The sequence below is a fragment of the Euleptes europaea genome, chromosome 20 (genome assembly GCF_029931775.1).
Source record: "Euleptes europaea isolate rEulEur1 chromosome 20, rEulEur1.hap1, whole genome shotgun sequence".
Classification (NCBI taxonomy): Eukaryota; Metazoa; Chordata; class Lepidosauria; order Squamata; family Sphaerodactylidae; genus Euleptes; species Euleptes europaea.
The window spans coordinates 24,560,226-24,582,810 of record NC_079331.1 but is presented as its reverse complement, the minus strand read 5'-3'; the positions used below and the strand labels follow the sequence as shown (position 1 = coordinate 24,582,810).

Sequence of the window (22,585 nt, the reverse complement as noted above, 5' to 3'; positions counted from 1 at the left end):
TTTGAAGCTTTTGTGCATTTTCAGTAAAAACCATGGCTACTTTTAGTTAAGGTAACAAATACATTGCACATTTCCAATCTACCTGTTGTGTGATGTCTGGTCACTGAAAAGAAGAAAAAAAGAATGTGAGCTCTGACAACCTGGGTTATTAGAAATTGAGGGGAATCTACAGTCCTGTTTAGGACTATGAAACCAACCAGTGCAGGCTGCTCTGTAAATACATATTAAAGTATCATTTTGTAATTTCGCTGCAAGTCTGATTTTTAACTCTTATTTTCCCTTTCAGGGGAAACATTTAAAATGTGTGTGCAGTGGCTGTTATTGTTCCCACGACACTAAGAATCCAAGTCTCTTGGTATGGTTGGGTTTGGTTTTACTGAAGAGGAGGAAAAGATTAACTATATTTATATAGCTACAGTCTTAAGATGAGTTATTCCCTTATTGATGGAAAGTTTTGTATAGAAGAGATAATGAGACCCTGAAGAGTGTAAGTGAGCTTAACCCAGCTGAAGTCTTCCTTGTCTAATAAATGTCCGAAGTAGTCCAGGTTTTCCAAAGCAAATTATTAATTAGATTTGGCCAATCGGATTGGCCAAATGGCTCAGCACTCCTGCTAATAAGCTGCAGGTGTCTCTACAGGTAGGCCCAGTCACTCTTGCGGCATGTCAGTTCAGACATTATACCAAAACATGGTTTTACAGGGTGATTTCGATGATGGCTTCCAATCCTGACTTTCTGGACAGTCGTAAAACCTGAACCATGATGTAGTGTGGTGGCTGAATTGAACCAAGTCCTAGGATGTTTCCTCCTCCTACAGCTACTACGTAGGCCTCTCAGCTTGTAGGGTAGAGTAAGCTTTTATGGGATAGGTTGCCCCAGGAGTCACGGGGTGGGGGGAGTGTCTCATGATGCATTTCAGAGGGTAGCCATATTGGTCTTCAGTAGAAGGGCTAGATTTGGGTCCAGTAGCACTTTAGAGACCAACCCGATTTTCAGAGTATGAGGTTTTGATAGTCAAAGTTCCCTTTGTCCTTTAGTATTTGACAAAGGGTGCTTTGACTCTCAAAAGCTCATATCAGAAAAATATTGTTGATGTCTCAAGTGCTGCTGGACTCAAATCTAGCTCTTAGGATATAATGATAAAATCAGAGGTGTAAAGGGCCATGCAGGCCATCTGCTCAATGTAGGATCAGCCTAGAGCATCCCTGACAAGTGTTCATTCAGTCGCTGCTTGAAGACTGCCAGAGAGGGGGAGCGCACCACCTCCCTAGGCAGCCATTCCACTGCTGAACTACTCTTACTTTTAAAAAAATTATCTTAATATCCAGCCGGTACGTTTCTGCCCATAATTTATAGCCATTATTGTAATTCTTATCATCTGTCAACAGGAACAGCTCCCTGCCCTTCCAATACTTCCAATACTTAAAGAGAGCAATCCTGTCCCCCCTCAACCTCCGCTTCTCCAACTCCCTCAGCTTTTCCTCTAAGGGCCTGGTCTCCAGAAAGAATGATGCGCTCATTCAAAACAGGACTTGCATTAGCCAGCCCAGGTTCTATTTATTTTGCAAAATTTCTAAGAACATAGGAAAGACCCTACTGGATCAGACCTAGGCCCATCAAGTCCAGGAGTCTGTTCACACAGTGGCCAACCAGGTGCCTCCAGGAAGCCACAAACAAGACGACTGCCTTCTATCTACCTTCACAAGAGCCACCAAGGCAGCTCACGGATTAAAACACAATAAAAATCACATCTTAAAAACCATTTCTGATGGACAGGGTAGGTTCCATCTGTCCCTAAGAGCAACCAATGAGAGATGACAAAATATTGGGAGAGAGAGTTAGACAACAGCAGTTAAGAGCAGCAGAGGGGAGTTGGCAGCTGGGGAGAGGGGAAAGGAGGTCTGACTGAGGGAAACTGGAGAAGAGCTGCTTAGAGCTGGTTGAAAATAGTCAATGTGTAACCAAAGGATCCCACTTGTGGGAAATAGGACCACAGTGCAAAGGTTCAGTGGAAGCGAAACATCTTAACTTCTACCTTACTTTCGCCAGTGTTACGTTAGTACTGTAAATAAAAGTATATATTATAGGATATGACTAAATGGTGGCAGATTGTGAATGGAACAGTGTTTGAATCCCCAACCCTAACAGCTCTGTGTGCAGGAGGGCCTGTGGTTCAAGGGGGCTGGGCTGCCCTGTCTGTGGATATGTCTGTGAGACAGGGAAAACCTGAGGCGTGAAATGGTCATGGCTCTCTCTGTATTTTAAAAGAGATGAGAAGAGTAGCTTGTGACATCCTGACCTATGTGTACCTTGAACCTGAGAGGCTTTAGAGGGGGGTAGGCACTTTGTGTGAGTGGAGAAGGGGTGTCACACCCATTAAAACCAACAAAAAACACACCATTAAAATGAGAAACTACATCGAAAGGTACAAAAACAAAACATGGGGCTGGAAGGAAGACTCACTGAAGGAACATACCAAACAAAAGTCTTCACCTGCTGGTGGAAGATGGCAACAGAAGGGGACTGAGAAATCTCTCTTGGGGAAGAGTTATAAAGATTTGGGGCTATGATGTGGGGGCACCCGAACAAGGCCTTTAAAAGATTACTGTAGTGGTCAGTCCTTCATGTATGTGGGTCACAACCATATAGAGCTTTAAAGGTCAAGACCAGTACCTTGAATTATGCCTGGAAACAGTTTGGGAGCCAGTGTAGATGGGCCAAGACTGGAGTGATATGGTCCCTATGGCCCCTCCAGTCAACATCCTGGATGTAGAATTTTGCACCAGTTGAAGTTTCTAAACACTTTTCAAGGGCGACCCCATGTAGAGTGCATTGCAGTAATCTAATCTAGATGTAACCAGGGCATGCACCACAGCAACCCGATCTATTCTACCCCGAAAAGGCTGCAGCTGGCTAACCAGCTGAAACGGGTAAATGGAACTCCTGGGCACAGCTCCACACATGTGGAGTCGCTGTTTTTCTCAACAGGAAGCAAGCCTACTTCCAGTGCCGTAGACAGAGAACAGGGTTTCATATTTTCTCCCTTGCACATCCAGACCAGAAGTGATGAGGCAGGATTCTGATGTACCTCCCTCTGGCTTTTTCAAATTAAGCCCCCCCCCCCGAGCCTTGGCTAAATGCAGTATAGAGTAGCCTTGAGTAGAACTACATTCCTCAGAAAAGCTGCTTTTGTGCAATAATGTTTGGAGTTCACAGCTGAAAGGTACAACAGGGGTGGCTGTTTTAGATGACTTTGAATAGGGAGGAACCCCTTTCAACGAGGGTGCCGTCTCACAGCAGCAAGGACTTCTGAGTGTCTGAAGACAACCTATGGGGATATTGGTGTGCCTATTTTGTGGAGTGGGGGGTTGTGTGTTCAAGGCCTGCCACTCTCAGGGGCTTGCTAGAGGCCCTCCACTCCCATGGTGATGGAAGCTCTGTCATCAGGAAGGATGAGAGTCTCTGGGCTGAAGGCTGCTAGGCTGGGTGGTGGTGGTGGGGGACAGTCTCTTTGCAAGGGCCCATTCCTAATGTAGTGAAGTGTCATCATGTCAGGGACAGACCGTGGGGTGGAGAGGGTTGTTGGGAGAGGCCTGTTCTGTCCTTAAGAATGCTGAAAGATGACTGTGTGGTGTGTGTTTGTTGCTTGCTTGCCTGCAATGAAAGTTGTGGTGTGTGTAAAGTGCCATCAAGTCGCAGCCAGGCAAGAGATATTCAGAGGTGGTTTGCCACTGCCTGCCTCTGCATAGCAAACCTGGACTTCCTTGGTGGTCCCCCACCCAAGTACTAGCCAGAGCCAACTCTGCTTAGCTTCTGAGATCTGACGAGATGGGGCTAGTATGCACTACCCAGGCCATTCTAGTGGGCTGGTAAGTAGTGCAGGAGAGGAGCCAGGTGTTGTGCTGCCTGTCAGCATCAACAGTGATGCTAGGAAATGGAGCCATGCTGGCACATGTCCAGAGGGGCAACAAAAATGGTGAAGGGTCTGGAGACCAAGTCCTATGAGGAAAGGTTGAAGGAGCTAGGTATGTTTAGAGGAGAAGGCTGAGAGGGGATATGATAACCATCTTCAAGTACTTGAAGGGCTGTCATATGGAGGATGGTGCTGAGTTGTTTTCTGTTGCCCCAGAAGGTCAGACCAGAACCAATGGGTTGAAATGAAATCAAAAGAGTTTCTGTTTTGACATTAGGAAGAAATTTCTAACAGAGCGGTTCCTCAGTGGAACAGACTTCCTTGGGAGGTGGTAAGCTTTCCTTCCCTAGAGGTTTTTAAGCAGAGGCTAGATGGCCATCTGTCAGCAATGCTGATTCTATGACAGGCAGATGATGAGAGGGAGGGCATCTTGGCCATCTTCTGGGCATGGAGGGTGTGGGGGGGAGGGAGGTAGTTGTGAATTTCCTGCATTGTGCAGGGGGTTGGACTAGATGACCCTGGCAGTCCCTTCCAACTCTATGATTCTATGTCCTGGAAGGGCAAAATTAGGTTGTGACGGAAGAGGTTAACATCTAGAACCCCCAGGGTCCTCCGGGTTTTGGAAGTGCTGCCTGTTCCACCTGTTGAGTTAGCTGGATATGAGATGTCTCACTGTGTGGGTGAGATGGTGGTGCACAGTTGAAATATTCAGATTGATAATGCATTGGGGAACATTGTTGGACAAGCCAACCATGTTTTTAAAAAAATAGATGGCCTCCACTTGAATCCAAATGACTTTAAAAGGTCTCAGAGCAACTTTTCCGCTAGCACTAGTGGGAACAGCAGCAGGAACTGGAGTGGAGCTTCTGGCTTGGGACGACTCAGCCCTAAGAAGAGATGGGTTAACTCTCTGGGGAATTTCTACAGGAACAAGGCAGGCTTTGGCCATTAACCTGTGCTGGCATAAAAGCCAGAGAGGACGCTGGGAGAAGGAGGCTCACGACAGGGGTGTCCCTACGCAAATACTGGAGGCCTCCGCGGCCCCCTTTTCAGCGGCAGCCCCTCCATGGCGGGACCCCCCCCCACTCTCGATTCTGAGGCAGCCGAAGGCGATGCTTTCAGTCGGGGCTGCGGCGGGTTGAGTTTAGCAGCAGCCTGTAGCGATTTTTAATTTTAGTTTTATGTTTTCAGTGTATTTTATTCTATGCGTTCTATCCGTATTTGTAAGTTGCCCCGCGTGTGTGTGTGTGTGTGTGGGGAAAAAAAGGAGCTCCCTCCTCCTCCCCCCCCACGAAGGGCCGCGGAACCGGGGCGCCACGGCGCCTGCGCAGGCCTCTTTCCTCCCCGCCCCCGGCTGCTCCGCACGCGATTGGCCCAGCGCCCGCACGGGTTAACCCGGAAGCGCTGCAGGGCGGTGGACGGGGCGAGCCCCTTCCGCTTCCGGCGCTTGCGCCGCTATCCCGGCGTGCCGTGCGCGGCCTCGTTCTGGGCGACGGAGCGCGATGGCGGCCGAGGCGGATTCCTGGGGTAGGTCCGGCCCCGCCGCGCCGCCCCCCGCCCCGGGTCCCTCTGCCGCCGCCCCCCGCCCCTAACGCGGCTCTCCCCCTCTGGTCTCTCCCGCAGACGCCGACAGCTTCGAGGCGGCGCCGCCCCTGGCCGGAGCCCTCCGCCCGCTGCCCACGGCCGGCGCCGGCGCGGTCGACCGCTGGGCCGGCGAGGACGAGGACGACGACGTCAAGGTGGGCGGTGGGCCGCGGGGCCTGGGCCTCTGGCCGCGGCTCCCGGGGGCTTCTCGGGCGGCGGCGCTGGCGGAGACCCGCTGGCAAGAGGCGGGGGGCGGTTTTATGGGGGTGGGTGGGTGGGGGCCGCGGGGGCCGCTTCACCGGCCTAGCGGAGGCGAACCCAGACGTCTGTGTCGCGGCCGGGGGGGGGGGTGCGCGCGCGTGCGCGTGCTGGTTTCCTAGCCGGGGCGGCTCAGCCCCACCCTCTGCCTGGGAGGAGGGTCGAGGTCTGCCCCGCCCGCCGCGCCAGAGGGGCTGTGGGGGTTCTGCGGGGGGTTGACGTGCCAGGAACCGGCTGGGGGGGGGGCGGTTACAAGTGTGTTTCAAGCGCCGCCCTCAGTCAGTTCTCCGGGCTGACCCGCCTCTCCTCTCCTGGCCTGATGGCCCAGCTGCGAGTCCCCTGTTCAAGAACTTTGTGTCCCCAAAGGAAGGGGCCGTCAGGTCTCTTGGGCGCTATGTGGGGCTTATGGAAACGTCGCCTGGTTTAGATAGGAAGCGGAGGCTGTGGGGTAAACCAGCTGCATTCCAAGGATGGCTGGCTGGCTGGCTACCGTGGGGGAGGGTGGGCAAATGAGCTCGAAGCACTGAGGGAGGCCAGGGGAAGCGCTGAGCCTTCTGCAGGTGAAGCGTCCCGAGACTCTTGGGATGTGCAAAGTGCCTCCCTCTTTTCCGAGCAACACGCCATTTATGCTGGTGGCTGAAGTCTCTAGAGGCAGTAATTAAGTCTACTTTATTGCAAGTTTCCAAGAACACGTTCTGCAGAGCCTGCTCCTCACCTGGTAATGTGCACAGGTATGGTCATGTTGTGGCGGCCATGGCTGGAAGCTGCTGTCTCTAGGAGAATCTTTTTTCTGCTGGAGTAGGAATCGCTTGCGGCTGGCTCTAAAACCCAGGTCAACAGCTGTTTCTCAGTGCAACATCCTGTCAGGGTTCCCATTCTCTGTTGTGCCCTGGGTTTCTCATGCGATATTAAGTTCCTTCAGTTTGGACATGTGGAGCCAGGGTGCGAGGGCTGCCACAGCTCTGCTGCTGAACTAACTGGCAGGCACAGGTGGTATTCCAAGACTGATAACAGGTTCCACTTTTGGTGGTGTTCTTCCTTCTCTAGGATAACTGGGATGATGAAGAGGAGGAGGAGGAGGAGGAAAAGGAGGTGGAGGTAAAACCAGGTAAGTGGCAAAGGAGGCTGCAGTGGATGTAGAGAGCCCAAGCTGTGGGCTTGATGCTTGGGCATTTGGGAGTCTTGAAGCCACCCTGTTGTACGTAATTTGCATGAGATGGAAGTGCAGGCGGGACACGTGCTGATTGTGCCTGGCTTAATAGTGCTTCTTTTTCCTGAAGTTCTTAGCATTTTTTAAAAGATGATGTTGTGCCCTGTTCGCAGAGCCCAAAGTTTCAGAAAAGAAGAAAATAGCAGAAAAAATAAAAGAGAGGGAAAATCAGCAGAAGAAAAAGCAAGAGGAGATTAAAAAAAGGGTAAGGCTTTTTTTAGTGGAGAGAGGTGAGCCACTTCTGTGTCCTGCTGCCTGAAGGAAACCAGGCGTCTGAAGCAGAATCCGCTCTTCCAAAGGTGGTCATTATAGAGAGGTGGGTGTGAGAGTTCAGGGAAGAATTTTCTGAAGATTGGCTTTGCAGTCACTTGGTCTGAATTGGTTGGGTTTGTGCCATGTGGCAACCTGCAGCATCCTCAGTTGCCACAGATTTGAGTGGCTGCTGGACATGTGGCTGCCCCAAGCCAGCCCCTTGCATTTGCATGGAGACCACTGAGTAAGGTTAGGTCAGAGAGGTGTTCTGCAGCTTCTCAAATGTGCATGATGGTTCTGGGGTAGGCAAGCTTGCTCCTGTGATTCATCTCTGAATTAGAGTCTCCTATATGGTAACAGTAAAGGAAGAGTTCGGTTTAGTATTTATTTGTACGACTTCTGCATGCTTCTTTACTTGTTGGTGAATATATTTAGAAAAACTAAGAAATTGAGGGTCAGAGATGTAAATGTCTGTTGTATAAACCTACCTTTCAGCTTAGTTGTAGTAAATAGCACTGAACCGCTGTTTGAGAGTTTCTGCATGTCATTGAATTTGGTTTTGTATTTTTTTAAAAGTTAGAGGCATCAGAAGAGACTAAGGAACTGACGCCAGAAGAACTGTTAGCAGATAAACTCCGGCTACAGAAATTACAAGAAGAGGCTGACCTTGAATTAGCAAAAGAAACTTTTGGTGAGTTCAAAGGCAGCTGAAATCCTGTGGTGGTGACATGGCTGTGTGTGTGTTCAGCCTGCCAAATTTCAAGGGTACTAGACAAGTAATAATTGTCAGCGAATTGCCTGCATTCAGAAGTCTACGGATGCCCACAATTAGGCATCCTAACTTTGGAACTCTGTCGTCAGCTCTCCCTAATGTCTGGCCTTTCCTCTGCAGGTGTGAACAACACATTTGGAATAGATGCTATGAATCCATCTTCAAAAGATGACTTTACGGAATTCGGCAAAGTTTTAAAAGAAAAAATAACACAGTATGAGAAATCTCTATATTATGCTGGCTTTTTGGAAACATTAGTTCGAGACATTTGTATTTCATGTAAGTACATTATAAAGCACTTCCTTTGTATGTTGATTCTGTTTATAAACATGGAAATCAGACAAGCGAAACAGGGCAGCTTTTATTTCAAGAGGTAATATTTTCTGGATATTTACAAATCTTAAGGGAAAAACACCTATGTGCATTTTCCTGGAAAAAAATATGTTGGAGTTGGGGGAATACAGTATTTACTATTTGTCAAAGATTTACTTTGCTGTGGTAAGATCATAAAATGTCCCCTTAATTACCAGGCACATAAGATTGAAATATTTGGAATGTTTAAATTTCTCAGTATAAATGCTGTAGTTTTGTTCAAAGTGCAAATATACCTACATTTGATACTAAGTGTATCTTGAGGCTTTATTACTTGCAAGAACAGACCTTTGGTCATTTCTGTCCTCCACCTGCTTCCTGTCTATTTCATTCTCCAGCCACTGTCAACTCTCAACAAGTTGCTCGTTTTCCTGTAGCAAGAGAAAGGGGGAAAGGTTGAGCGCGGGGGTGGGGGGGTATGTCAAGAGGACAGGAAACAGATTCAGGGTGCCAGCTTCCAGGATCTCTAAAGTAGATCAGAGTTTCCAGGGGAAGGCAAGCAAAGAACTTCACTCTTCCCCAAGAAAATATAATGGAATGAAGGCTTCGGAGGAACGTGTCCTGATGTGCTCAGAAAGGCCTATAAATGACACACACACACCGCTTTTATTTTTCATTTAGTGGAAGTTGATGACTTGAAAAAGGTCACAAATTCCTTGACAGTTCTATGCAGCGAGAAGCAGAAACAAGAGAAGGTAAGTATTGACCATTCTTGCTTTCTGAGTCAGGGTGGGGGAGGATTAATCCGAGCTTCTGTAACCGTTGCTCTGTTGTCTTTTGCATGTTGCCTTTCATTTAATGCAAGAGGGGGGCAGTGTTGATGTCTTCCTGTCCATCTCCACTCACTGTGTACACTTAGCATCCTTCCTTTAATTGCTGTACAAAAATGAAGGCAAGATTGTTTGTTGACTAAGCAATTTTTTGTTGACTAAGAAAATGTTGGTTTTCTTTTCAGTAGCTTCATTATGCTGTGCACAAGCTAGTCCTCAAATGTGATCCCAAAGTTGCTGGTCATCTTTTCAGCGCAGAAGAAATGGCCCACGTGGCGTAATGGTTAAGAGTGGCGGACTCTAACCTGGAGAACCGGGCTTGATTCCCCACTCCTACACATGAAGCCAGCTGGGTCTCTGTGGGCCAGTCACAGCTCTCTTAGAGCTCTCTCAGCCCCACCTGCATCACAAGGTGTCTATTGTGGGGAGGGGAAGGGAAAGCAATTGTAAGGCAGTTTGAGACTCCTTAAAAGTAGAGAAAAGCAGGTTATAAAACCCAACTCTTCTTCTGTAAGAGAAATCTTTGAGCAGCTTTTTTTCTACTCTGGATTTATGAACTATTCTTTTCCTGCTGTTTAAGCTGAGGGTGCTGTCTTTACACACTCATTGTTTTTGACCCTAAATAAAGCTGGGTTCTCTGGTCTTTTCCTCCAGCAAAATAAAGCCAAAAAGAAGAAGAAAGGTGTGGTGCCAGGCGGGGGCTTAAAAGCAACCATGAAAGACGACCTTGCGGATTATGGGGGCTACGTTCAAGACTTCGAAGACTTCATGTGACATTTCTCCTCCTTTCTGTTGTCTTTCTGTTGCCCAGAATCTCATAAATGTGTAGCACAACTTATTTCCTTTCAATTCTGCCAAATGCTACAATCAAAATGCAGTATTTTTGTGCTGGCAGCCTGTCGGCACCTGGCTGCAAAAGCATTGGATGCCCATCTCGACGTCAAGGGAATAAAATTGAGGCTCAGTTTGCTTGCTTGATCATAGGACAGGACAGAACTTTTAAGAATATTTGACTTCATAGCAGCAGAAGCAGCACCAAATTGGAAACGCAAGGCCCAAATTAGGTTACCAGCGCCACATAGTAATAACCTCAACTGCGCTCTCCAACTGACTCTCCACCCAGATAACAAAAGCAGTTTGCGGCAGGCACAGGGTGTGCAGCAGTAGTATTAAGAATGACTTTATCTGTACACTTAGAGCTTGAGATGTTTGCAGTAGGCTGGCAAATGGCTGTAGGGGGAGGATTCTGCGCTTGGAAACCCAGCTGTGAAATTCTTCTCCCTTCAGAACTTGAAAGCAGCAACTAACACTGGTTTAGGCTGGATCTGTTGCATTGGGAAACGTCAAAGTGGGGTCAACGCGCCCACTTTTCTGACTCGTGGGGGATTCTTTGCCACCTGGTCTCGGGGGCTGTAGTTCAGCACCGTTTTCTCTCATTTACAGAAATCCTGCTTATCAAACTGCAACAGTTACGACAGTTGGGCAAATTGTTATGTTAACAATTATGACATCTGCAATGTTTTATAAAAGTAACTAATTTAATAAAATCACTATTGTGAGGGCTGAGAGCTTTGTTTGCCTCTATTTCCAGCGGGGGTGGGATCTGGTGCTCATGTGGGGAAAACCCCAGAAGCTGCATCTTTGCCACAGGCACCTGGCGGCTTTACTGCTGCATGAACCCTCCCTAAAGAAACTGCATTCTGTGGGTAGCAAAGGGGCAGGCAGAGGGGTCTGGCTGGCCTTCATTGCCTCTGAGAGATGGATGGAGCAGCACTTGGAGCGCCCTTGGATTGGGGGACGATGACAGTGGAGCAAATACAAGGGGACAGTTTGAGTTGACGGGAGTCAGACCATTGGAGCGGTTTCCAAATAAAGCTGGGGGTAGTGGATAATCCTGTTATCATCCAGTGAGGATTTGAGATTGTACACTGAATGAGTGTTAACAACTGGTAGGGAAGCTGCGTATGTTTATAGTGGAGGGTTCCCCCCCCCCACAAGCCTGGCTCCTGTTGATGCTTGCTGTCTGTGCATTATACAGGCTCTACTATTCTCAGGGATTTACAGAATAAACCCCAGCACTGACGAGCCCCCATAGTGCTGTTTTTTCGTGCTGCATGGGGCAGGGTGTGTGTGTGCACGTCCATCACCCAACACTCATATGATGGTTAAAACCTTTGGCCATTATGTAATTTGAACAGCACAGGAGGTGTTGGGAGAGTGCTGCATTTGGAGCCTAAAGCAGTGCCCAGGATGCAAGACCTTTAGATGGTGTCAGCAGGGCAGATTGATATATACAAACAGGGCAGGAGGGAACGGGCATTTTTGTTTGGGCACCCATATGCAAATGGTTGTGCAGGGGCAACAGGAAAACTGGTCATTTTGCTCCCATAGTTAAAGGGAGAAAGTTTGACACAAGAGGCCCTCAAAACCTAGCAATGTGGTCCTGACTGCATGTCCCCACCCCCCACACACACACAGGGATAAGGATATGACTGCAGCCAGCCTGAGAGAATGTTTCCAGCCCCTTTGCAGCCCAAGAGCAAGTGAGTGAAACTACATTTTCATTGGGCGGGGCGGGGGGGACCAGGAATTGTGCAGTAACAGCAAAGATGGCTGGAAGAAAGAGGGAAGGTGGTGCATCACTGGCTCAGGTCTCCAAGGAGCCCAAGTGTCCCCGCCCGTGGAGTGCAGTCCACCAACAGCATGTGGACTGCGGCTATAGAGCAAGGCTTTGGTAGCAGTGGGGCATTCCAGGTAGCTGGTGCAGAGGGGGAGAAGCAGCAGCTGCCCCAACCACGTTTCTCTGTCTGCCTGACAGAATAACTACAGTTTCTGCAGCAAGTTGCAGTTTAAGTCAGCAGGTTTATCATCACATTTGGACAGGGCCAGCCACTTCCTGAGCTGCTCAATTTGTTCTGGTGGCAGCTCTGTGGGCTAACATTTACTCAGAGATAGACAAACATGACACCTAGAGCCCTAGGGCATTGAGCCAGAGCTGAAGAAATCGCTCGCCAAGAACTTCAAAAAGCAGGAGGGCATTTTTTAGGCTTTATGGAAGTAAATACAAGGTGTTGCTAAACAAGTGAAACAAGATAACGTAAAGGGATGGACTCTTTAATACACCGAAGATTAGATATTTACAAAACATTTTTAATACAGTAAAGTGTCCTCTTTCAACTGTAAATCCCACAGACAAATTGAACTGCAAGGTAGAAAACTGACCAAGACCCTGCCCCCCCCCCCCCATTTTGTAACCCAGCAGCAAAAGACTTCCATTTCACGCTTCTCTGGCTGGCGAGATAGCTTCTTGGTGCAGCAGAAGCATCTCCGCACAAAAGGTCCCAGAGACAGGACCTTCTGTTTGTACAAATATTTCTTTTGTAGGGTCTGTACAGCAGTCAATACTAGTAGTGAAACGACCCTGAAGTTTACAAATTAACATCACTGTTTCCCACCGCCAACAGAAAAAAAGCAGGAACAGGGCAGATTCTGAAGGGGGGGTTGCCTTCTGCTCTCTCACAGCTCCAGCAGTTGTGGCTCCAGCTGTCCTTTCAATGTGCGGCCTAGTTTGCCAAAAGGTCATTCAAGCAACAGCCAGTCTGGGGATCCTGCAGCAGCATGGTCACCACGTCAAAGAGCTGGTGGTCATAAGCCAGCTTGTAATAGACATAGATATCCTCACAGTAAGTCAGAAGCCTCTTCAGGTTCTTCAGAGGAGCCACGCTGCCTGGGTGCCGCTTCAGCCTGGAAAAGAAGGGCTCTCTCTTAACAGGGCTTCAGGCCCTCCGCTAATAGCTCAATCCAGGGCTTAAGTGACAAGGATGGAATTGAGGTTCATTGTTCCATTGAGGTTCCATTACATGGTTCAATGGATTTTTAAATTGATGCTTAGCTAAGATTTTAAACTATATATTTTAAACCAGCTCAGTACCCCCCTCGGGGTGAGAGGAGAGGGTTCAACAGGACAGAGCTGTGGTCCCAGAGGCCAGGAGAGGGCGGGCTCCTTCCTTGCAGCCACACAGCCCAGCGTTCTACCTGTACAGAAAGCGTGCTTTAGGGGAGAGCCTCAGACGGGCTGGCCTGTGGACAGCAAAGTGCTTGGACTGCCCAGAGGACTCACTTCTGAGCGATGTCCTCAAAGGTGCTCGCCTTGAGCAGGCCGCGCTGCTTGTACTCCTCCAGGTAGCTGAAGTCACCCTTGACAATCACTTGCTGATACAGGACCTCCGACCAGTCAGGGACAAAGTCATAGGCATCTGCCACAATAGCAGCCTAGAGAGAGAGATTTTGGGGAGGGTGACAGGAAGAGAGGGGGGACAGACAGGTCAGCACGCTGGGAAAGGGAAAATTGTCATTTTACTGTGCATATCCAGTCTTGGTGGTTGCAACTTGGGCCAGTCTGTTACCTCTCAGAAAGCCCCTCCCTGGGTCCAGAGGCAGGGCCTGATGTGGTTTGATAACATCTGGGGGAGGGGCTTCCTCTTCCACCTCCCCAACACTATCGCCTGGAAAATTCTTCTAGAAAGTTAATTGGAAACAATCTGTACTTTAAAAAAAAATTGCCACAACTGGGCAAAAAGCAAACTTAACAAAAGTTGCAAGACATTTACCTGTGAAGTAAATATCACCGGTAAATGTTATCCCTTGAACTGGGGATTTTTATTTTATTTAGAACTATCATGGCTGCTTTTCTATTTGGAAGTGCATAAAGTGAAATTAAAATTAAAACAAATAAGACTGTATATTGTACCAGCAGCCAGAGATCTAAGCCACCTTGACTAAAGTGTGGAGAAGTGGAATATAAATTTCCTACATAATAAAACAATAAAACTCATAAGCAAAAGATCCAGAGAGAAGAAAATGTCTGAAAAACGTTCACATACACCCACCCCAACTGGTAAAAGTCTCAGAACCTAAGCATCTTATTAATATGATTATATTTTTTAAACGTTGTGAGTCTCTTTGAGGCCTTCATGGTTCAAAAAGCAGGATGGGTAAGGAAGTAAAAGAGCAGCCAAAAGTATGAAGGAGGAAAGGAAGAAGCATTTGAGGCTATTCTGTTCAGAAAAACAGATGACTGTGTGTGTGGGGGAGGAATACAATAGAGTACATCGAGATGTGGCATGGGCAGAACTTTTCCTTCCTCTTTCATAACTTAAGGCTACCGAAACAGATCGGAAGTAGGATTTAGGAAAGGAGAAAGGGAGCATTTCTTCACACAAGGACACGAAGATGGCGACTGGCTGAAGACGCTGTAAAAGGGAACATGAGAGACTCCCAGACAGGGAAGGCCCAGAGCTGCCCACCATGATGATGTGGCTAGGGAGAAGCCAGAGGGAGCCCGCCGTGCCCTGCCGGTGAGCTTCCTGGCGCCGCCTGTTTAGCTACTGTGGGATTCAGGATGCTGGACGAGATGGCTTCCGGCCTGACCCAGCAAGGGTCGACCCCCCCCCCTCCCTACCTGGTAGAACCTGGGCAGGTTCACGATGCACTCCAGCAGGTCCTGCCGGCGGAGGCTGATCAGCTTGGTGCTGCGGCCGCTGTTCAGGAGATGGAGCTGCAGGGTGATGAGCTTGGTCAGCCTGTTGCAGCGCAGGGAGTGGCGCACGCAGAAGTCCTGGGAAGGGAGCAGAGGAGGGAGTCTGACGTGCAGCAGGAAAGCCCAGCTGCTGCATGGACAGCCACCATCTCAGGGGCCTTCGCCGCCTTCAGACCTTCAAAACTGTCAACATATGTCAAAGTTATGCCTAGTCTGCAGTTTGCTAAACAGATCATACTGATCAGAGTGACAGCTAAGTCATGTGATGATGCTGGTCTGATCCAGTTTGTACAGCCAGGAATGGGGATTTCCAGAATGACTCATCTCAGGTGAACTGTGATTGGTCATGAATGTGTATATAAGTCTGTGTATTGAATGTAAGTTACCTCTTGCCTGAAATATACATGCTGGCGGAGCATGCTGTTGCTCAGAGCTGTGAATGTTAACAGCCAAAGGACTCTGTAGATATTGTAAATAAACTGTACATAGCAGAACTGCGTGGTGTGAAGTTGCTACCAGGTAAACTCCTGAAGTCCAGACAAGCTGTGCGCGAAAGGGTTATGGGCCCAGATAGACTGCGCTGAGAGCTGGAAGTTCTATTGGAGTTGGTGAGCTACTGCCGTGAGTTGCTGCTGTGAGCGGTTTGGATGTCTACAGAGGCCAGCGATGCTGAGGACCTTGATGTACAGTCTGAAGACGGTTCAGTTGTTTCTTTTTTTTTTTTTTTTTTTTTTTTTTTATAATTTTTTATTGAATTTTACAATATAAAAAAAAAAGAAAAGAAAAAAGAAACAAGAAAAAAAAGAAAGAAAAAAAATACATATATAGATATAAAAGGGTATTCACATAACATATTGAATACATTTCATTTTTTAATACATTCATCAAAAGAAAAATACCCTTTCCCCCCACCCACCAAAAGTGACCCATCACCATGACTTCCATAGAAGTGTCCGGTAGCTTTATTTATTTATCTAAATTCTAATATTGCTTAAAGAATAATTTTCTATAGCTCACTAAATAACAAAGTAAAATCCATTTTTGCCAACTTATCCCAATATGAGGTAGCCTTAAACCATGTTAACTTAAATTCTTCCAAATCATTTCCATGCAGAATTTCTGTTAATCTGGCCATCCTCATATATAACCACACTTTCTCTCTCCATTCTGTAATTGAGGGTTTACTTGTTTGTTTCCATACTCTCGCTATCACAATCCTTGCAGCAGCAAAACTATATTGACAAATAATCCTATCCCGATCATGAATATCGTTTGTGGGTATTCCCAATAAACAAAATAATGGTTTTCTTTTCACTTTACTATTAATCAAATTATTTGTTTCTTTTATTATTTTTTTCCAAAATTTTTTGATTTTTTTACAAGTCCACCAGACATGCATATAAGTTCCTCTTTCTTTTCCACATTTCCAACAGATTCCTTTATCTTGACTGTTCATTTTAGATATCATAAATGGGGTTATATGCCATCTATAAAACATTTTATAGAGATTTTCTCTAATTTCATTAGTTATTGTAAATTTAAACTCCCTCTTCCATAAATTTTCCCATTTATCCAGGTCTATATTGAATCCTAAATCCTGCATCCATTTGATCATGACTGGTTTAATTCTTTCTTGTTCTAAATTAATAGTCATCAATAATTTATACATCCTACCAATCAATCCTTTATTTCCTTTATCTAATATCTTTTCTAACTCGGATTTATTTTTACTGAATCCAAGTTTACTATCTTTATTAAAAATATCTTGTAGTTTATAATATAAAAACCAGTCTTTTATATTTAACTCTTCCCTGCTTTTTAAAGCCCATTTACTCTCCTTCCATTCAATAATACCCCTATATATCTCTATATCTAAGTTTAATTGTTTTCCCCTCTTCATATAAGCTTCTATTGGATTAATCCACCCCGGGGTCGTATTTTCTAAAGTCTTCTTATATTTTGTCCAAATTTGAAATAACCCAGCTCTAATAATATGAATTTTAAAATCTCTGTTTACCTTTTCCTTTTCATACCACAGATATGCATGCCAGCCATATCGAAGATTATACCCTTCTAACTCTAATAATCGATAATTTTCTAATTTAATCCAGGTTTTTAACCAGAGAAAGCAGGAAGCCTCATAATATTGTTGCAAGTCAGGTAAACCTAATCCTCCTGTTTCTCTTAATTGAATCAAATTTTTATACGCTATTCTATGTTTTCCTTTTCCCCACAAAAATTTTTGAATATCCTTCTTCCAAATTTTAAAAACTTTGAACCCCTTAATAATCGGTAAATTTTGAAATAAAAAAAGCATCCTGGGTAATACCATCATTTTAATCACCGATACTCTACCCCACAATGATAAGGGTATTTTTTCCCAATTTGTCAAATCGGTATTTATTTGTTGCCATGTTTTTTCATAATTATTTTTAAATAGGTTAAAATTGTTAGGAGTTAACCATATTCCCAGATATTTTACTTTATGTTCTATACCAAAACCTGTTACTCTCGCTAATTCCTGCTGCTGCAAGAGTGTAATATTTTTGACCAATATTTTAGTTTTATTTTTGTTTATTTTAAAGCCTGCAAGTTTTCCGTAAACCTCAATCATTTTGCTCCATTCAGCTATCTGAGTAATAGGATCAGTTAAAAAACACACTAAATCATCTGCATATGCCTTAACTTTATAATGATTTCTCCCTATTTTATAACCTACAATCTCTGCATTCATTCTAATTTTTCTCATCAATACCTCTAAAATAATAATAAACAACAGTGGTGAAAGGGGGCACCCTTGTCTGGTGCCCTTTTGTATTTCAAATTGTGATGATAATTCTCCATTAATTATTAGCTTAGCAGTTTGACAAGTATAAATATTTCCAATAACCTTTTGAAATTTATCACCAAAACCCATATATTCTAACACTTTCCTCATAAAATTCCAATTTACATTGTCAAACGCTTTTTCTGCATCTAAAAATATCATTGCAAAAGGTGTATTATCAAATTCTGCATATTCTAGTAAGTCTAACACAACTCTAACATTTTGATTGATTAACCTCCCCGGAAGGAATCCTGCTTGGTCTTCATGTATAATACTATTAAGAATTTTCTTCAATCTATTCGCTAAAATCATCACAAACATTTTATAATCATTGTTTAATAATGATATTGGTCTATAGTTTTTAACTTCCATTAAATCAGCGTTTGGTTTAGGTATTAAAACTATATTTGCTTTCTTCCAGGTATTTGGAATGGATCCTCCCTGTATACAATTATTCATAACTCTCAATAAATTTGGTGATAGTTGATCCATAAAAGTTTTGTAATAAAGATTTGTGAAGCCATCTTCTCCTGGTGCTTTGTTTAATTTACTTTTCTTTATTACTGATTTTAACTCCTCTAATGTTATTTCTGCATCTAATAATTCTTTCTGTTCCTGTGAGATTTTATCCCATACAAATTGTGTTAAATATTTTTCTATCTCTTTTTCTAAAACTATTCCCTGTGTATAAAGATTAGAATAATAATCTATAAAAGTTTCTGTAATTTTTTGTTTATCTAATAAAATTTTTCCATCCTTCCTTATTTTCAATATTGGCTTTCTCCTCTCTTTATGTTTAAGTTGCCATGCTAACATTTTGCCTGGTTTATTTGAATGTTCAAAAAATCTTTGTCTATTATATAATATTTTTCTTTCTATATCGGTAGTTAATAAAATCTCATATTGTTGTTGCCAAGTTTTTATTTTATCAATCTGTTCTTGTTTAAGTAATTTGGTTTGTGCTTTTCTTAACTGTATTTCCGCCTGTTTAATTTCCTCCAGTATTTTTTTCTTTTTTGACTCTCTTTCTCTAAACCACCGCGAGTTTTGTTGTATTAAAATGCCTCTTATCACTGCTTTCCCCGCATCCCAGACAACATCTTCAGATGTGCCTTTATTTATGTTATCTTGAAAATAATGTTGTATTTCTACTTTTATTTTGTCTGTAATTTTCTTATTTTTTAATAAATATTCATTAATATGCCAAGATTTGTTTTTCTTAATTCCCAAATTCATTTGCAACAACAGTGCATTATGATCTGAAAGAACCTTCGGTAAAATTTCAAGGTCATCTAGTTTGCATATAATATCTTTAGATAGCCAAATCATATCTATTCTAGAGTGAGATTTATGTCTTGAAGAGTAAAAAGTATATCCCTTTTTGTTACCTTTTTTCATTCTCCACGCATCAAACATTTCCCATTGTTCTGTTAAATGATCAAAAATACCAGGTATTTTACCTTCAAATTTCCCCTGTTTTTTTTTTGCTGATCTATCTAAACGAGGATCTGTTACTCCATTGAAATCACCCATCCATAACATATTTTCCGTAGCATATTCAGCCAATGTCGATATTAGATCCATATAAAATAATTTTTGGTTATTATTAGGTGCATATATACCGACTAATACTATTTTTTGGTAACCACACAGAACCTCTACCATCAAAATCCTCCCTTCCCTGTCTTTATACAACATCTTTGGTTCAAATATTAAAGGAATGTACATAGCTATTCCATTAACCTTTTTCTTATCATTACATGAAGTAAACAGTTTACCTAATTTATTTTGTTCTAATCTTAAAACCTCTTTTGTTAAAATATGTGTCTCCTGTAAACAAAAAATGTTAGCTTTTGATTTCTGTAGATGATAGAATATTTTTCTCCTCTTATTTGGAGAGTTTAAACCATTAACATTCCATGATAGTATCTTCATCATTTGTTGGTTAGTAACTCAAATTTTCCCCCAGGTATAATACCCCTTCCCCCCCTCCTCCCCCAATAGTATCCCCATCTCCTTCTCATAAATCCTCAGACCCTAATTCAGTCTGTGTCCTCTTCTTCCGTCAGAGATTTTCCTCCTGAAGCTTCTGCAGCCTTCTCATTCTCTGTAAGATTCTTTTCAACCAGTTCTTTAATTGGTTGTTGTGGTGGTTTACTTAATTCTCCTTCATATCTCCGAAAGAACTGATCAACTTTAGCCATGTCAGTAAGTTTGAACCTCTTTGTTTTGAATATAAATGAGACTCCTTGAGGGTATTCCCATCTATGTTGTATTCCATTATATCTCAGCCTTGCCACCAATTCTGCAAACTCCTTTCTTTTTCTCAGTAGTCTCCCTGGTATCTCCTTCATTAGTCTCACTGGTTGACCTTCTATTGTTAAAGGATTGTTGTAATGTTTATTTAGTATCAGGTCCCGGTGAGATCTTGAAAAAAGCTGTACCAAGCAATCCCTTGGAACTTTGTTTCTGGCTGCATAAGCAGAGTTGACTCTATAAGCTGTAATTATCATCCCTTCCACTATTGCTTCTTCTTCTTGCAAAAAATCAGCCAGGAGCACTTTCAAATATTCTTTCAGGTCAGAACCTTCAGTCCGTTCTTTAAATCCGCGAATACGAATCCAGCTCTCCTTTATCCGCATTTCTAACATCGCCACATTATCCTCTTGCCGTTCTTCACGTTCCTGGCGGGCCTCCAGTACAAGTTCCATAGTATCAACCTTTTTTCTGGTTTCTTTATTTTCCTTTGCTTGTTTTTGCTGTTTCGCCTCCAACTTGTCTTGCTTCACAGTCAAAGCTGAGATAGAGTCCTGCAATGTTGAGATAGCTGCAGTATTCTGGTTAAGACCTTGCTTTACATAGTCCATATCTTGCTTCATTGAGACAACTTCAGATTTTACTTCTGTCACTTCTTTTTTGACTTCAACCACTTCAGTTTTAACTGATGTCACTTCCTGAAGTGTTTTTGTTAGCAGCTCTTGCAAAGAGTTCAGCGTGGCATCAGCTTTCTTAGTCATTTTTGCCAAAGAAGTTGATCCTGTTACTGGGGAGGAATCTGGAGAAATAGCTGGACTAGTGAGAGATGGTCTTCTTTTTGTTTGCATAGATAATTGAGTCTGAAGGGTCTTGGGGTCTTTAATAAGTACTTTAGGGTGCTTTTCTGAGTCCTTTTTATTTTTTCCTTCTTTATCTCCCATTGAAGGGCTCAAAAATGCAACATTTGTAATCCAAAGGAGAGGAGAGGGGGGGGGGAGAGATGACAGTCTCACAACATCAGTTCAAAGAATCTCAGTAATGGAGCATTTAACTGGTAAAGTCAATCTTGAAGAGCCAGCTCAGTGATCATAAATCTGCTGGATATCTCTTAAAACTGTCAAAGTCAACAGAGCAGGAAATTCAACTGCGCCACAGTCTGGCAAAAAGCCAAGTTTCTTTTTGTATTCGTTAGCAAGTATAGAAAAAAAAACCAGCTTGCTTCTCCCTATGAGTTATACCACCAGACACCCCCGTGAATCACTAGTTGTACATCAAAAGAGTAAAAAAAAAAACCTGTTGTTTCTTCCGTGCCTTTAAACCGCCGTCCCGATCAGCCTGAGAACAATGGCGCCTGCTTCTCCGCTGGTTCGCCCGAACGCTCCCCGCCGCTTCCAAGGCAGGGAGCGCATCAAGGGCAAGCCGCGAGCCGGCCGCTTGCTCAGCTTCCCCTCTACTTCAAGGGGAGCCGTGGCTGTTGTTCGGGGGAGGGGGGATTCCCTCCCTCCCTTGCCACTTTGATCGGGGCTCGAGAATCGTGCTGCCACGGTGATCAGCAACGGAAGTGGATCAGCAACTGAAGACGGTTCAGTTGTTTCTGACCAAGAGTCGGAGGAGGAACCAGGGGAAGATAATCAGCTACTGCCGGTGAGCAAAGATATCATGGCGCAAGCTGCTTCTAACCTGCTGGTTGATAAACTGACCGCAGATAACTATGCCGTGTGGTCCCTGCGAATGGAGCATTATCTTAAGCGTGAGTCATTGTGGACGTATGTGGATTCTCCCCCACAAGCTCCCACGCCTGAGGAAAGTTTAAAAGACCAGAAGGCATTGGCCACGTTGATATTAAGTGTTGCTGATGACCAGTTGGTGCATGTGGCGGGACAAGGGTCAGCTAAAGATGCCTGGAATAGCCTCAAGGCTGTATATGTGCAAGACACGGCTGGATCTCTTATTTCCCTGATGAGAAGGATTTATAGAAAGACTATGGAGCCAAATGAGAGTGTTAGAGATCATTTGAATACCTTAGCCACGTATTTTCAACTGCTGGCTCAGAGGGGAAAGCAGATTTCTGACCAGGACCAGGTGTTTATAGTTTTAAGTTCCCTGACAGAGCGTTTCAACCCACTTATCTCAGCCCTTGAATCTGTTGATGCAGCAAAATTATCTCTGCAATACATCACAGGGAGATTGTTACAGGAGGAGGCGCGATATACGCAACGGGAGTTGGCAGTCGGCCAGACCGGGAGCTGTGCCAAGCATGAGATAAGGAAGGAAGCAAGCCTCAGCTGTGAAACAAAAGTCAGTGAAGCAAGCAAGCCTATACCTGTAGCTTTACGTGTCAGGAAATGTTACAGATGTGGGAAAGAGGGACACATTCAAAGATTTTGCCCTGCTGCAAGGAAATACAGAGAAGGAAAAAAGACTCAAGTTGTGACCAAACAGCAAGCTACGCTGGTGAGAGTGAGTCCAGACTCCCTGAATGACTCTTGGATAATTGACTCAGGAGCTTCACAAATATTTGTGAGGGAGGAAAGGCTACTAATGAACTCACATCAATCGGCGTTAGGTCATGTAAGTTTGGCAGATGGACGTTCTGCAACTGTTTCCTGTGAAGGAAGTGTAATGTTTGGAAGTTTAAACCATACATTCAATGATGTGCTTTGTATACCCTCTCTTGACAGAAACTTATTAAGTATAAGTGCACTAGATTCTGCTGGATTCAGTGTGACTTTCAGAAATAAGTGCTGTAATATTCTCAAAGGTGATAAAGTTATGGCAGTGGGGAATTTGAAAGATAATGTGTATGTGCTAGAGAACATGGCAGGTAAAGCA

General features: G+C 44.4%; 2 protein-coding genes across 2 annotated transcripts in view; one reads left to right on the top strand and one right to left on the bottom strand.

The window, feature by feature from the left end:
* Positions 1 to 5,400: 5,400 nt before the first annotated feature.
* Positions 5,401 to 10,210, top strand: EIF3J (eukaryotic translation initiation factor 3 subunit J). Its single transcript, XM_056865737.1, has 8 exons — positions 5,401 to 5,440; positions 5,537 to 5,652; positions 6,803 to 6,863; positions 7,079 to 7,170; positions 7,794 to 7,908; positions 8,110 to 8,268; positions 8,983 to 9,056; positions 9,786 to 10,210. The coding sequence occupies exons 1-8, from the start codon at positions 5,416 to 5,418 to the stop codon at positions 9,903 to 9,905; spliced, it is 762 nt and encodes a 253-aa protein (XP_056721715.1). The 5' UTR covers positions 5,401 to 5,415; the 3' UTR covers positions 9,906 to 10,210.
* Positions 10,211 to 12,694: 2,484 nt separating this feature from the next.
* SPG11 (SPG11 vesicle trafficking associated, spatacsin) overlaps positions 12,695 to 22,585 on the bottom strand; it is a 63,689-nt gene continuing 53,798 nt past the window's right edge. The window contains exons 38-40 of the mRNA XM_056865730.1: positions 14,593 to 14,748; positions 13,252 to 13,403; positions 12,695 to 12,875 (exon numbers count right to left, since the gene is read on the bottom strand). Coding sequence (XP_056721708.1) covers positions 12,695 to 12,875; positions 13,252 to 13,403; positions 14,593 to 14,748 — 489 coding nt within the window. The remainder of the gene's footprint in view (positions 12,876 to 13,251; positions 13,404 to 14,592; positions 14,749 to 22,585) is intronic.